This window comes from Oryx dammah, unplaced genomic scaffold (genome assembly GCF_014754425.2).
Source record: "Oryx dammah isolate SB20612 unplaced genomic scaffold, SCBI_Odam_1.1 HiC_scaffold_11156, whole genome shotgun sequence".
Classification (NCBI taxonomy): Eukaryota; Metazoa; Chordata; class Mammalia; order Artiodactyla; family Bovidae; genus Oryx; species Oryx dammah.
In genome coordinates this window covers 2,073-18,637 of record NW_024080549.1, presented here as the reverse complement: position 1 = coordinate 18,637, position 16,565 = coordinate 2,073, and the positions used below count along the sequence as shown (strand labels likewise).

Sequence of the window (16,565 nt, the reverse complement as noted above, 5' to 3'; positions counted from 1 at the left end):
AGATTCCAGACCAGTGACTCTCAGAGAAATGGCCCCTGGCCAAGGACTTGCAAGACATAGATTCAGGATTTACAATTGTTGAAAAACGTCCTCCGTTTTTATAATACCAATTGCTGATAAATGGCCCTGAGGGAAGGCTGATAGAAAACATCGCGCTTTCCCTGTAAGGGCAGGTTTTGCAGTTTATGGGAAGGAGGCTGGCTTAAAAGGCTCCAGGGAGACTGCCCCTCGCCCCCGCTTTCTACCACTTTCTTAAGCAGAGCAAAGGGCTGCGGGGCGCGGGAGACGCCACCGGTGGTGGTGCCAGGACCACACTCGCATAGCAGAAAGTAGATCTTGGTGAGCCTGCATCCCGCAGGCTGCACATCGCTCTCCGCCCCACAGACTCCCACACCGCCCTCAGTCTGCACCTCACTCTTCAGACTCCACACGTCCCCACTGCAGCCCCTAGTAATCTCCAGTCCCCCCCGTGTCACCTAGCAGTCTCACATCAGCGCACGAAGGGCGAGAAGCTTGTAGGGAAGGCGCAAGTGCGGAGAGTCAGCGTGGAGCCACGTTCCCAGCAGAGGGCGCGGGAGAGTCAAGGCCGCCACTGCCAGTCCCCACCTTTCTAAGAAACAGACTCTTCCTCCTTTCCCCTCCGCAGTGAGTTCGCCTATGCCTGTGTGCTCAGTGGCTAAGTCGTGTCCGACTCTTGGCGAGTCCATGGACTGTACCCCGCCAGGCTTCTCTAACCACGGAATTTTCCAGGCAAGAATACGGGAATGAGTTGCCATTTCCTACCCCAGGGGATCTTTCTGGCCCAGGGATCGAACTCGTGTCTCTTCTGTCTCCAGCATTGGTAAGCAGATTCTTTACCGCTGAGCTACAAGGGCAGCCCTAAATGGCCCTATGGATAGCCGAGAAATAAAGGTTAGTTATTATTATTATTATTATTGTTATTATTATTATTATCATTTTCTGATGTATATATAACAGTTATCTTAAGAAAGAAACCAAGAGTCTATGGACTGAGAACAGGACCGGGGATTGTGTTTAGCCAGTTTGCTTTTGTTTCTTTTTTGGCTTGAGTTGTTGGGTGTGTTGTTTTGACATCCAGTGTGTTTTGTTTGTCTGTTAATGTATAGGTTAAAAATTGTCTTTCTCGGGAGATTGAGGTTGTCATACACACTCTAATATATATAAAATAGATAACAAAGAAGGACCTACTGTGTAGCAGAGGGAACTCAATACTCTGTACTGAGGAAAGAATCTTAAAAAAGAGTGGAGACTGCTGAATGTTATGTTATGTTAATGTTATTTTTCCCTACTTTCTTCAATTTAAGTATGAATTTTGGAATAAGGAGTTCATGATCTGAGCCACAGTCAGCTCCTGGTCTTGTTTTTTGCTGACTGTTTAGAACTTCTCCATCTTTGGCTGCAAAGAATATAATCAATCTGATTTCCATTACTGACCATCTGGTGATGTTCATGTGTAGTAATTTCTTGTGTTGTTGGAAGAGGGTGTTTGCTATGACCAGTGCGTTCTCTTGGCAAAATGCTGTTAGCCTTTGCCCTGCTTCATTCTGTACCCCAAGGCCAAATTTGCCTGTTACTCCAGGTGTCTTTTGACTTCCTATTTTTGCATTCCAGTTCCCTATGATGAAAAGGACATCTGTTTTTGGTGTTAGTTCTAGAAAGTCTTGTAGGCATTCATAGAACCATTCAACTTCAGCTTCTTCGGCATTATTAGTTGGAGTATAGATTTGCATTTCTGTGATATTGAATTGTTTGCCTTAGAAATGAACAGAGATTATTCTGTTGTTTTTGAGATTGCACCCAAGTACTGCATTTCAGATTCTTTTGTTGACTATTAGGGTTACTCCATTTCTTTGAAGGGATTCTTGCCCACAGTAGTAGATATAATGATCATCTGAATTAAATTTGCCCATTCAAGTCCATTTTAGTTTACTGATTCCTAAAATGTCAATGTTCACTCTTGCCATCTCCTGTTTTACCACTTCCAATTTACCTTGATTCATGGCCTAACATTCCAGGTTCCTATGCAGTATTGTTCTTTACAGTATCAGACTTTACTTCCATCACCAGTCACATCCACAACTGGGTGTTGTTTTTGCTTTGGCCCCATCTCTTCATTCTTTCCAGAGTTATTTCTCTACTCTTCTCCAGTAGCACACTGGGCCCCTACCAACATGGGAGGTCGCCTTTCAGTGTCATATCTTTTTGCCTTTTCATACTGTTGATGGTGTTCTCAAGGCAAGCACACTGAAGTGGTTTGCCATTCCCTTCTCTAGTGGACCACATTTTGTCAGAACTCTCCACTATGACCTGTCCGTCTTGGATGGCCCTACACGGCATTCCTCGTAGTTTCATCGCGTTAGACAAGGCTGTGGTCCATGTGATCAGTTTGGTTAGTTTTCTGTGATTGTGGTTTTCGTTTTGTCTACCCTCTGATGGATAAGGATAAGAGGCTTATGGGAGCTTGCTGATGGGAAAGACTGACTGTGGGGGAAACTGGGTCTTGTTCTGATGGGTATGGCCATGCTCAATAAATCTTTAATCCTATTTTCTGATGATGGGCAGGGTTATGTTCTCTCCCTGATGTTTGGCCTGAGGCAAAACTATGGTAGGGGTAATGAAGGTAATGGTGACCTCTTTCAAAAGGACTTGTGCTAGCACTATTGTATTCAGTGCTCCTGACCTAACATAATGGCAGAGTAGAAGGAAGTGTGTTCATCTTCTCCTAAGAAAACTCCAAAATTGCAACTCACTGCTGAACAACCATCAACAGGAGAACATTTTATCCCACCAAAAAAAGATACCCCACATCCAAGGGCAAAGGAGAATCCCCAACAAGATGGTAGGAGGGGCAAAATCACATTTAGAATCAAACCCCATACCCACCAGAGATGCTCAGAGGGCTCAAACAAAACCTTGTGTGCACCAGGACCCAGAAACCCCACAGAGACTGAGCCAGACCTGCCTTGAGTGTCTCAAGCGTCTCAAGTGTTTGAGTGTCTCCTATGGAGGCATGGGTCAGCAGTGACCTGCTATGGGGACAAGGGCTCTGGCACTTACTTCTCCCTTCTTTGCCCTCCTTTAATACTTTTCTTACTTAATCTCTGATACACCATCTTTCATTTTATTCATAACATCAGTCTCTTACTGTTTCCTTAGTAAGATTTTTTTTTCTTGTATTCCACCATCACAGTAAGAATGTACTGGATGCTCATCTACTTGTTAACTTCATATGATCTTATAAATCTGGGCTTCCTGAATTCCACAGGCAAAGGCATACAAATTATGTTCATATCAAAGTTCTCCTTAACTAACCAGGAAACATTTTTTTGCTCCATTCTTGAAGAGAGAAACCCTGTTGTGCTCACATTCTGAAGAGCCGCCAGCACATTGCTGAATCTCAATAAATGTTAAACAAGAAAAGCTGAGATATATTAAACATTGCCCTGAAGTTCATTCCATCTGCAGATGTCAGTATTTATTCTAACCAAAGCTTTCTCTGGCCTACAGTTGATTTTCATAAAGGGATTCTTCTGTTCATCTGTCCCTCCATTTTAAGCCAAATGTGTTCACAGCCAGGGGTGGAGCCAGAGGCATAAATAGTTCAATATTCCTAATCCTTTTATTTGTTCATTAACAAATAGAAATAGTCTTATACTAAATTTTTTAAACGCCTTTTCAATAGTTGATGAGTTTCTCAATACATTCTCATTCACTTGTGCTACTAAACTTTAAGATATATGGAGTACTCAATAAACTTAGTATAGAAGATATATATTTTTAACATCTTCCTACAGCGTTCTCTTTTCTGTACCAAAGAGAATGGTCTCAGGTATGAAGTTTTCTGTTCTGAAAAGTGCCTCCACATTGCTTCCTTGCTTATGCTACACTAAATTCTGTTTTATTAATATTCTTGTGATTTCCTTATTCAGATAGCTGTATAACAGAATCTCTCTGCTGCAAGTGAGAGGTAAGTATTTCCTGCCAGAAGAATTTGGTTCTGAATGTACAATCTCAACAACAATGCCAAATGTATCCATGATTCCCTCCATGGTTATGCATATTAAAGGCTTCTGACAGGATAAACTAAAACTCTAGAAGTGTAGTTTTATTCCAAACATCCTTTTTCTAAAAATGGCATAGGTAAGAGTTCTGAACAAAGATATTTCATGCAAATACAGGCAGCACAAACAGGTCTAAGGAATGGTTCAAATTTGTAATATAACATGAAAATATACTGCCCAGATAGTTTTTGCCGAGGTGTAGACTAAAGGTCAGGCTTCCCTGGTGGCTCAGATAGTAAAGAATCTGCCTGCAATGCAGGAGACCTGGGTTCAATCCCTGGGTTGGGAAGATCCGCTGGTGAAGGGCACTGCAACACACTTCAGTATTCTTGCCTGGAGAATCCCCATGGACAAAGGAGCCTGGTGGGCTACAGTCCATGTGGTCACAAAGAGTCAGAAACAACTGAGTAACTAAGCATAGCACACAGAGTAAAGGTCAGGCTTCCCTGATAGCTCAGCTGGTAAAGAATCCACCTGCAATGCAGGAGACCCTGGCTTGATTCCTGGGTTGGGAAGATGCCCTGGAGAAGGGATAGGCTACCCACTCCAGTATTCTTGGGCTTCCCTGGTGGCTCAGACGTTAAGGAATCCACCTGCAATGTGGGAGACATGGCTTCTATCCCTGGGTTGGGAAGATCCCCTGGAGGAGGGCATGGCAACCCACTCCAGTATTCTTGCCTGGAGAATCCCCATGGACAGAAGACCCAGCGGGCTTCAGCCCATGGGTCACAAAGAGTCAGGCATGGCTGAGCGACAAAGCACAGCACAGTGCAGACTAAAGGTCTTGTAAGAAAGGGATTTACCAATTGACACAAACAGGAGCCTTCATGGCCAGTTGTGTATGCACCTATATTTCTAAAAGAGAGCTTTGAAATCCTTCATACAGAAAATGTGTTTGCAATAAATGCCAGTGCAGGGTGATTCTTACGTTCCTCTGGCCAAGCTAAGATGTAAATTACCATAGTGAGATTTCAAACTGAGTCTTAGTATACAAAACCCTCTAGGTCAGAGTCCCTCCAGCAAGCACCTCCAATCTTACTCTACAACTGTGAAGCATGTTAAAAACAGAACATATCATGCTCTGTATAGTACCTGTTTCTTGCATGTTCTACAAGCACATCAGATAAGCCAGCAATATTTTCTCTGGTAGTCTTGGGATTATGAAGAGAAAATGCACCCATTAATGACATTAGAGGGATATTGTTGTTGTTTAGTTGTTAAGTCATGTCTGACTCTTTGCAACTTCATGAACTATATCCCGCCAGGCTCCTCTGTCCATGGGATTCTCCAGGCAAAAATACTCTAGTGGATAGCCATTCCCTTCTCCATGGGATCTTCCTGACCCAGGGATCGAACCTGTGTCTCCTGCATTGGCAGGCACATTCTTTACCACAGAGCCACCCAGTAAGCCTATTTAGAGGGATATAGATCCTTTTAATTTAGATAAAACATAAAGCACATTAAAAGTCAGATAGAAGTGGATTTGCCTCAATATTTTTCAGTCTTCTAAGATTTACATTTATTCTTTAAAAAAATACAAACTGAGCAACAAAATACTTGCTCTACAAAAGCAGAGAATAAAGATGGTGCCTTGTGGTTAACCATGGCACTAAGACTTCCAGATCTACTCCCCATTCCAACATAAAATGGGGAAGATTGAAACAAAGGGATTCTAGACCTGTGGATCACTAAGAATGAAAATGCCACAGTTTAAGCCAGGATATTATCTTGGAATCTACATGGTGAGTGATGGAATGCTCTCAGCTCTTTCTGTGTCTGTCAATTTCTAGAGCACTGACAACCAAGATTAAAATCCCAAGAAAGGGATTGGAAGGTGGATTCTGCCTGGGCTGGTTGACCCAGGAAAGATAATACACATATACACACTGCAATCAGCTGTACAGGGCCTCATTCCTAAATATTAAAACTACTAAAATGAAAACTTCTAAAATGAGAAATAGACCAAAGCAAACGAACAAAAAAGGGAGTTAGAAGAAACAGAGATAATACAGGGAGCAAAACAGAACATCATCATCATCACCATCATGAACAGAACAATGAAAAACATCAATGAATGGTTGCAAGAAGTTGATGAAACTGCACAGAAAGCAAGTAAAATGTCAGGCCTTGGAAACAACAGAGAAGATGAAAACCCAGATCAGTTCTGGAGGTCCTACTTCATAACAGAATTGCCATAAAAGCCTGAAAAGTAATCACGGGGCAGGAAGTTATTAATAAAACAATGAAATGGAATTTGCCGTAAATAAGTTTCCAGAAAGAAGGTGCCCACAAAATATAATAAATGAAAGAAAACATAGACAAAGTCACATTACTGTGAAATTTCAGAGAACTGAGGTACTGAGAAGATGCTAAAAAGCTTCCCTAAAAGAAATAAAACAAACAGAAAAGAAAGTAACAGATAGAGGCTCTGAAACAAGAATACATTTTCTCAACAGGAACACTGGATGGTGGATGATATTGGGGAAATATTTTGAAAATCCAAAAGAAAAATAATTTTCAATCTAGGAATTATATCTCATTAAAGCCTCAAACAAGTGAAAAGTGATGCTTCAGATGATGCTTAAGAGAATTCTTCAAATCCCAACTAAGCCAAGAGATAATATCTAAAACTAAAAATTAAAAACTGCAAGTATTAGCATGCTATTCAGAAATAGCAAGATAAGTATCAAAAGAAACATCTAAAAGAGTTGAAAGCTATTAGTCTGGGGAATGGTACTTGAGGGTGGAGTTGGGGTGGGGAGGTAGACTGCTGTTTTTCTTTTTTTGACTTTTTAAGGCATGATCATGTATTATTTATAAAAAAAATAAGAACTACATAAAAAAGAAATATGATTATTTCAAGAGGGATTTATATTTGAGCCTCAACATCAACTCATCCAAGTCTTAAGGTAACTATATGATTGATATGAAGAACCTAGCCAACTTTTATTAATATAAACTCTTCCAGAAATAATCCAGCAGGTTTTTAATGCTTTACTCACTAAAGTGAGATTTTATGCTAGTTGAATACCAGTGATATAGAAAGATCCTAAATAATTTTAGCTGCATAAGTAAGCACTGAAGTTTTAGCTTCAGAAATGCCCTTTTGAGACATCTTTCTATTGTGCCTCCCATAAAAATTTCTGTGCTCTTGTTGGCCTAAGTAGATGTATGACACCTCTATCACTGAAAATTTCTCACTACTCTTCCTAAGAATGACATTATTCCAATAAAAAAGTACTAACTATAAGCCAGCTCTGATTAAAACTTTATACAGAGAGGGGAGTTAGGGTCTCTTATGTGTGATAATTTGAGTACTCTTTGTGTATAGCCTGTGGGAAGGGATCATATAAACAAACAGCCTGGAGTGAATAAACTCTCGCATCCTTTTGAGATTAATGTAGCACTCCTGTATCCATTTCAACAAACCTGCTTTTGTAGTTTCAGCAGGAAATGTAGTAGACATAGTATACTCTGGTCATTAAATAATTCTATAATCTTGGATAAGATTAATTCTTCTATAATCTTGGATAAGATTATAGAATTAACTGAGGATGGAATATTTCCTACATTACGGAGTTAGTATAAGGATTACATGAGATAATATTTGTAAGGTGTTCAATGCACGCCATGACATATTAGAGTTCACACAATGTTGTTTCTTAGTTTCTTCTTAAAATCCTTCCAACTTGAAATTTATCTTATGAGTGATTTATTTTCTATAATTTATTTAGCCTGTGGTCACTATGCTATTTCTTAAATCCTTATTTCGCCCCTTAAAAAGTTTAGGAAAATGCTGCTGATACTATTTTGCATTTAAATAGCCCCTTTCCTAGAGAGTATACAGGAGGAAAATACAGTGATTGAAATCGTCATTTTTAACATTTCCAAACATCATATAGGAAAATAAAATACATAAAGACAGGTGATCAGCATTTCTCGACACATATTCATTACTGATAGGAACCTACCATAATACTTTTCATATGGTTTAAAAAAATAGGCTCCATTAATATGATAAGAAGCTACAGCTTCTTATCTAAGTTTGGTCTTTTTTCAAAGCGAGTCTTAATATCTGAAACGCTCCAGTTGAGAGTCCCTCCATCAAGTCTCTCCCATCTTACTCTTCAACTGTGATGTGTTTTAAAGTCGTTGTGTCTAGAGTTGTTATGCTGCTTTTAAACACTTTGAAGACAAGTGCAGCTGCAATGTAAAATCCTTACATTTGTCAAACCTTCCTTTCATTCACCTGCAATATTGCATTCTTTACCCATGTAGACAGAGTCTTTGTGTGCTTTCTTACTGCTAATTTAGGACCTTCTCGATGCTTTTACTGTCTTCTCTCTTCTCTTGTATATGAGATTCGTATTTGGTAAGGTCCCTGATGATCCAATTCAATCTTTATTTATTGCTTATGTACTTGGTACCTAGACTCGTATAAGATAACAAAGCAAAGGGCTTCCTTTAAAGGACCTACACAAAAAGAAGAGCTGGGTTAGATCCACTGCTGCCAGTTGAATCCTTGAAAAGGCTTGTTTAGAACTATATAAGAGATGGGGAAGATAACAAGATAGCTCAGTGCCTAGCCTATAGTATGTGCTCAATAAATTTGAGCTATTATTCCTTCCCAGAATAATTAACTACATATTCTTTAATCTATTTACTGTTATCTGTTAAGTTTTTTTATTATTTGGATTACTGTCTGCTTCCATCACCATGTAAAAAGCTTGTAGGACCACAGTCCCTAAAAGAACTTACCCCAGTGCCACTCTGCAGAGCACTATGTACAGTACACTTCCCACACCAAGTCCTCAGTCAGTGCTGCTGTGGGTTATGGTGAAAGAATTTTTAAGAACCTCTCTGCCTATGGTATAATAACATCTGGGTTCTCTTCCTGTATTTCCAGTTCATTCAACCTCACCTCTAGTAGCCCCTATTTTTTTCCATATGAGTGCTGCCAGAGCAAACAGAGTGAATGACCATATACGTGGAATATTTGAGGATCTCAGAAAGGTGTCTGTCTCTCTTATATACCATCCTTCTTATCTTCTGATTATTTCTTTTTAGTTCAAACAGAAGTATCATGCCCACTGATTACTTTAAAATAGATTCTCCTTTGACAAATGAGAAAATGTAGGTGGAGAAATTCAGTTAATAAATGGAGCTGGATTAAAGCTCCAAAACCCAAGCAGGTCCTTTGCTCTTGGTATGCTGTAATTTTACAAATACAGCAATCACTCAAAAGAAGAGATCATCTATTTCCTCAATTTCCTTTTGAAATGAAAAATTATAGAGATGATAACTACATATAGGGCCTATTACTACCAAATCTTTAAAAGGCTTAAGCTTCTGTTTTTCTGAAAAATTTCCAGCTAGCTCAGGATGCTACATCCTTGATTCATGTTAGGGATTTAAATTTGGACCAGAAAAAAAAAATAAAATTAAAAAAATTAAAAAATAAAATAAAATAAATATAGACCAGAACCTTGAGCACAAAAGTATTATGAATTTATATATAAAAGTACAGGACCCTTGTCCTATAGCACACTTTCTGATGCTAATGTCAAGGTAAAGACTAGGGCCTCTAAGTTGCTACATTGAGCCCCCTTCCTTCATGACTGAGAACAGATTTTCCTTTTCTTATCTATACATTTTTTTCTGGCTATGATGCCATTTTCCCCCAACCTCTCCCAATTCCATTCTTCCTCTCATTTCTCAGGCCAACTTGCTTTGGTCAACTGCATTAAATTTCTTATTTGTTCTCAAAGGGAAAACAAATCAGGAAGGGGAACAGGGAGGGAGAAAGTGACTAGACCTAAATGGCTGAAATCTTTATACTCCATTTTCCATTTCAAACACAGAAAGGGTAAAAGCTTCTCTATTAAGGGTTATTGTTGCTGTTCACCTGCTAAGTCTTGTCCAACCATTTGTGACTCTTGGACTGCAGCATGCCAGGCTTCCCAGTCCTTCACTATCTCCTGGAGTTTGCTCAAACTCACGTCCATTGAGTCAGTGATGCCATCCAATTATCTCATCCTCTGTCACTCCCTTCTCCTCCTGCCCTCAATCTTCCTCAGCATCAGGGTTTTTTTCCAGTGAGTTGGCTCTTCACATCAGATGGCCAAAGTATTGGAACTTCAACTTCAGCATCAGTACTTCCAATGAATATTCAAGACTGATTTCTTTTAGGGTTAACTGTTTTGATCTCTTTGCAGTCCAAGGCACTCTCAAGAATATTCACCAGCATCACAATTCGAAGGCATCAATTCTTCAGCTATCAGCTTTCATTATGGTCCATCTCTCACAACCATACATGTATACTGGAAAAACCACAGCTTTGACTAGATGGACTTTTGTCAGCAAAGTCATGTCTCTGTTTTTTAATATGCTATGGTTGCTATAACTTTCCTTCCAGGAGCAAGTGTCTTTTAATTTCATGGCTCCAGTCACTGCCTGCAGTGACTTTTGGAGCCCAAGAAAATAAAATCTGTCACTGTTTCCATTGTTTCCCCATCTATTTGCCATGAAGTGATGGGACCAGATGCCATGATCTTACTTTTAAGAATGTTGAGTTTTAAGACAGCTTTTTCAATCTCCTTTCACTTTCATCAAGAGGCTCTTTAGTTCTTCTTCACTTTCTGCCCTAAGGGTGGTGTCATCTGCATATCTGTTATTGATATTTCTCCCAGAAATCTTGACGCCAACTTGTGCTTCATCTAGTCCAGCATTTCACATGATGTGTCTGCATATAAGTTAAATAAGCAGGGTGACAAAATAGAGCCTTGACATACTCCTTTCCCAATTTGGAACCAGTCCATTGTTCTATGTCCAGTTCTAACTATTGTTCTTGACCTGCATACAGGTTTCTCAGGAGACAGGTCTGGTATTCCCTTTAATAGGTATTCCCTATTATTCTCTTTAATAACTTTCCACAGTTTGTTGTGATCCACACAGTCAAAGGCTTTGGTGTAGTCAATAAAACAGAAGTAGATGTTTTTCTGGAATTCCCTTGCTTTCTTTATGATCCAACAAATGTTGCCAATTTGATCTCTGATTCCTTTGCCTTTTCTAAATCCAGCTTGTACATCTGGAATTTCTCAGTTCACATACTATTAAACGTATGACATAGCTAACAGAAGCAGAAGATATTAAGAAGAGGTGGCAAGAATACACAGAAGAACTTTACAAAAAAAAGATCTTCACAACACAGATAATCACGAAGGTGTAATCACTCACACTCACATAGAGCCAGACATCCTGGAATGTGATGTCAGGTGGGCCTTAGGAAGCATTACTACGAATACACCTAGTGGAGGTGATGGAATTCCAGTTGAGCTATTTCAAATCCTGAAAGATGATGCCATGAAAGTGCTACACTCAATATGCCAGCAAATTTGGGAAACTCAGCAGTGGCCACAGGACTGGAAAAGGTCACTTTTCATTCCAATCCCAAAGAAAGGCAATGCCAAAGAATGCTCAAACTACCGCACAATTGCACTCATCTCACATGCTAGGAAAGTGATGCTCAAAATTCTCCAAGCCAGGCTTCAGCAATATATGAACTGTGAACTTCCAGATGTTCAAGCTGGATTTATAAAGTGCAGAGGATGCACAGATCAAAGTGCCAACATCTGTTCGATCATCATAAAAGCATGAGAGTTCCAGAAAAACATCTGCTTTATTGACTATGCCAAAGCCTTTGACTGTGTGGATCACAATAAACTGTGAAAAATTCTTCAAGAGATGGGAATACCAGACCACCTGACCTGCCTCTTGAGAAACTTATATGCAGGTCAGGAAGCAACAGTTAGAACTGGACATGGAACAAGAGACTGGTTCCAAATAGGAAAATGAGTAAGTCAAGGCTGTATATTGTCACCCTGCTTATTTAACTTCTATGCAGAGTACATCATGAGAAACGCTGGGCTGGAGGAAGCACAAGCGAGAATCAAGATTGCTGGGAGAAATATCAATAACTTCAGGTATTCAGATGACACCACCTTTATGGCAGAAAGTGAAGAAGAACTAAAGAGCCTCTTGATGACAGTGAAAGTGGAGAGTGAAAAAGTTGGCTTAAAGCTCAACATTCAGGAAACTAAGATCATGGCATCTGGTCCCATTACTTCATGGCAAATAGATGGGGAAACAGTGGAAACAGTGGCTGACTTATTTTTCTGGACTCCAAAATCACGGCAGATGGTGACTGCAGCCATGAAATTAAAAGACGCTTGCTCCTTGAAAGTAAAGTTATGACCCACCTAGATAGCATATTTAAAAGCAGAGACATTACTTTGCCAACAAAGGTCTGTCTAGTCAAGGCTATGGTTTTTCCAGTGGTCACGCATGGATGTGAGAGTTGGAGTATAAAGAAAGCTGAGCATCGAAGAATTGATGCTTTTGGACTGTGGTGCTGGAGAAGACTCTTGAGAGTCCCTTGCAGTACAAGGAGATCCAACCAGTCCATCCTAAAGGAGATAAGTCCTGGGTGTTCATTGGAGGAACTGATGTTGAAGCAGAAACTCCAATACTTTGGCTACCTGATGCAGAGCGCTAACTCATTTGAAAAGACCCTGGTGCTGGGAAAGATTGAGGGCAGGAGGATAAGGGCATGACAGAGGATGAGATGGCTGGATGGCATCGCCGACACAATGGACATGGGTTTGTGTGGACTCTGGGAGTTGGTAATGGACAGGGAGGCCTGGTGTGCTACAGTCCATGGGGTCACAAAGAGTCGGACACAACTGAGTGACTGAACTGAACTGAAGCGATGTCCTGGGTGATTGACATGCTCTGCTTTATTTAATTTTAAAAAATCAACTAGAAAGGTGTTATCAACGTTCCCATCTTATAGATGAGGAAACTGAGCCAAAGGGGCATTAGTGAAGTTACTAGTAAGTGAAAGAGATGCTATTTGGTGAGCGGATTTATGGACATTTAATAAAATTTTCAGAAATGGTCATTGACTATTTAGATCGTGGAGAAAAAAAACACAATTTAAATTTTATCTTTAAAAAAAGTATGTTACTTATATTTACTATGCACTCTCCTTGGTGTTTTACATGAATGGGTCCATTTAATTAAAAACAAAATCTACTAGGAATGTGTTATAAACATTCACATTTTGTAAATGAGGAAATTAGTAAAGTTTGTGGAAAAGGCATTGTCCACCTAAAATGCTGGGGGAAAATTTGATTTCAAATCAATTTAAAAAACAGAATTAAATATGTTACTGTGATGTATGAAGCAATGTCTAGGGTGTTTTACATGCTTTACTTCAGTTCAGTTCAGTTGCTTAGTCGTGTCCGACTCTTTGCAACCCCATGAATCGCAGCACGCCAGGCCTCTCTGTCCATCACCAATTCCCAGAGTTCACTCAGACTCACATCCATCGAGTCAGTGATGCCATGCAGCCATCTCATCCTCTGTTGTCCCCTTCTTCTCCTGCCCCCAATCCCTCCCAGCATCAGAGTCTTTTCCAATGAGTCAATTCTCCGCATGAGGTGGCCAAAGTACTGGAGTTTCAGCTTTAGCATCATTCCTTCCAAAGAAATCCCAGGGCTGATCTCCTTCAGAATGGACTGGTTGGATCTCCTTGCAGTCCAAGGGACTCTCAAGAGTCTTCTCCAACACCCCAGTTCAAACGCATCAATTCTTCGATGCTCTTCCTTCTTCACAGTCCAACTCTCATATCCATACATGACCACAGGAAAAACCATAGCCTTGACTAGATGGACCTTTGTTGGCAAAGTAATATCTCTGCTTTTAAATATGCTATCTAGGGCTCAGTACAGCTCCAGCCGCCGTGCCGCCTGGCTCTTGTATACCTTGTTCTCTGCGGGCTGTGGGGGCTTCGCGCCGCGGCTGTTAGTCATGTTGGATTCTGGAAGTTATGGTCAGTCTGGGGGTGAGCAGCAAAGTTATTCTTCCTATGGAAATCAAGGCAGCCAAGGTTATGGACAAGCACCACAAAGCTATTCTGGCTATGGACAAACTACTGACTCTTCATATGGACGGAACTATAGCGGCTACTCCAGTTATGGACAAAGCCAATCAGGTTATTCACAGTCCTACAGTGGTTATGAGAATCAAAAGCAGAGCTCATACAGCCAGCAATCTTATAATAACCAGGGACAGCAAAACATGGAGTCATCAGGAGGCCAAGGTGGAAGAGCACCTTCGTATGACCAGTCAGACTATGGTCAACAAGATTCATATGACCAGCAGTCAGGCTATGATCAACATCAACGCTCTTACGATAAGCAGTCAAATTATGATCAGCAGCATGATTCCTATAATCAAAACCAGCAGTCCTACCATTCACAAAGGGAAAATTACAGCCACCACACACAAGATGACCATCGTGATGTGAGTAGGTATGGAGAAGATAATAGAGGATATGGCGGCTCACAGGGAGGAGGTAGAGGGCGTGGGGGATATGACAAGGATGGAAGAGGTCCTATGACAGGATCAAGTGGTGGTAACTGCGGTGGCTTCAAAAATTCTGGTGGTCACAGGGATTATGGACCCAGACCAGATGCTGTTTCAGAATCTGATAATTCAGATAACAACACAATCTTTGTACAAGGACTTGGGGAGGGTGTGTCTACAGATCAAGTGGGGAAGTTCTTTAAGCAAAAAGGAATCATCAAGACAAATAAAAAGACTGGAAAACCAATGATAAATCAATACACAGACAAGGACACAGGAAAGCCAAAAGGGGAGGCAACAGTATCCTTTGATGACCCTCCTTCAGCTAAGGCAGCCATTGACTGGTTTGATGGAAAAGTATTCCACGGCAATATCATTAAAGTGTCCTTTGCCACCAGAAGACCTAAATGCATGAGAGAAGGTGGAAGTGGAGGTGGGCGACAAGGCCATGGAGGATATAGAGGTCGTGGAGGCTTTCAGGGGAGAGGTGGAGACCCCAAAAGTGGGGACTGGGTTTGCCCTAATCCGTCATGTGGAAATATGAACTTTGCTCGAAGGAATTCTTGTAATCAGTGCAATGAGCCCAGACCAGAGGACTCTCGTCCCTCAGGAGGAGATTTCTGGGGAAGAGGCTATGGTGGAGAGAGGGGCTACAGAGGCCGTGGGGGCAGAGGTGGAGATCGAGGCAGCTATGGTGCAGACGGAAGTGGGGGTGGCTATGGTGGAGACAGAAGTGGGGGTGGCTATGGTGGAGACAGAAGTGAGGGTGGCTATGGTGGGGACCAGGGAAGTGGCTATGATGGGGACCGTGGTGGGGGCTATGGAGGAGACCAAGGAGGCAACAGTGGAGGAGACCAAAGTGGCAGCTATGGTGGGGACCGAGGCGGAGGCTATGGAGGAGACCGAGGAGGCTATGGTGGGGACCGAGGAGGCTATGGTGGAGACCGAAGTGGCGGGGGGCAGGTTATGGAGGAGACCGTGACAGTAGCGGAGGCTATGGTGGGGACCAAGGTGGCGGCTACGGAGGAGACCGAGGTGGCTATGGAGGCAAAATGGGAGGAAGAAACGACTAGAAATGATCAGTGCAACCGACCATACTGATGACTATTTTGAATGTTCCTTTGTCTCTGACAAGATCCATAGAGAAATTGCCAGAGTTTTGCCTGCTGCTTTCCTCGTGGCCTCTTCTTGGGTAGTGAAATTAAATGACATTTGAATTTTTATTTGGGCGGGAGGGTGGGGACAGTTTTTCTTTTAGAAATGTCAGTTGAAGTATCCCCCTTTAGTTTCCATCCTTCTCCTTCTCAACTCTTGAAGCTAAGTGCGTTGTAAAATATTGCCAAAATGGAAAGTGTTTTGTAATACCGCAATAAAGAATGCTTGTTTTGTGGTGGTGGGGGGGGAATGCTATCTAGGTTGGTCATAACTTTTCTTCCAAGGAGTAAGCATCTTTTAATTTCATGGCTGCAGTCACCATCTGCAGTGATTTTGGAGCCCCCAAAATAAAGTCTGACACTGTTTCCACTGTTTCCCCATCTATTTGCCATGAAGTGATGGGACCAGATACCATGATCTTCATTTTCTGAATGTTGAGTTTTAAGCCAACTTTTTCACTCTCCTCTTTCACTTTCATCAAGAGGCTTTTTAGTTCCTCTTCACTTTCTGCCATAAGGGTGGTGTCATCTGCATATCTGAGGTTATTGATATTTCTACTGGCAATCTTGATTCCAGCTTGTGCTTCTTCCAGCCCAGCGTTTCTCATGATGTACTCTGCAGAGAAGTTAAATAAGCAGGGTGATAATATACAGCCTTGACGTACACCTTTTCCTATTTGGAACCAGTCTGTTGTTCCATGTCCAGTTCTAACTGTTGCTTCCTGACCTGCATATAGGTTTCTCAAGAGGCGGGTCAGGTGGTCTGGTATTCCCATCTCTTGAAGAATTTTCCACAGTTTATTGTGATCAGAACATTTTTCTTTCAATTAAGTGAAGCAGAGTATGTAGAACAACCAGGACATTGCTTAATAGATCTAAGTAACATAGTTAGTGTTGTTTT

General features: G+C 41.2%; 1 protein-coding gene across 1 annotated transcript; it reads left to right on the top strand.

Annotated features, from left to right (window-relative positions):
- Positions 1–13,875: 13,875 nt before the first annotated feature.
- LOC120860662 (TATA-binding protein-associated factor 2N-like) lies at positions 13,876–15,901 on the top strand. Its single transcript, XM_040236417.1, is given in 3 exon segments — positions 13,876–15,462; positions 15,465–15,579; positions 15,581–15,901. Coding segments are annotated over 3 exon segments (1,656 nt in total). The 5' UTR covers positions 13,876–13,952; the 3' UTR covers positions 15,612–15,901.
- Positions 15,902–16,565: the final 664 nt, after the last annotated feature.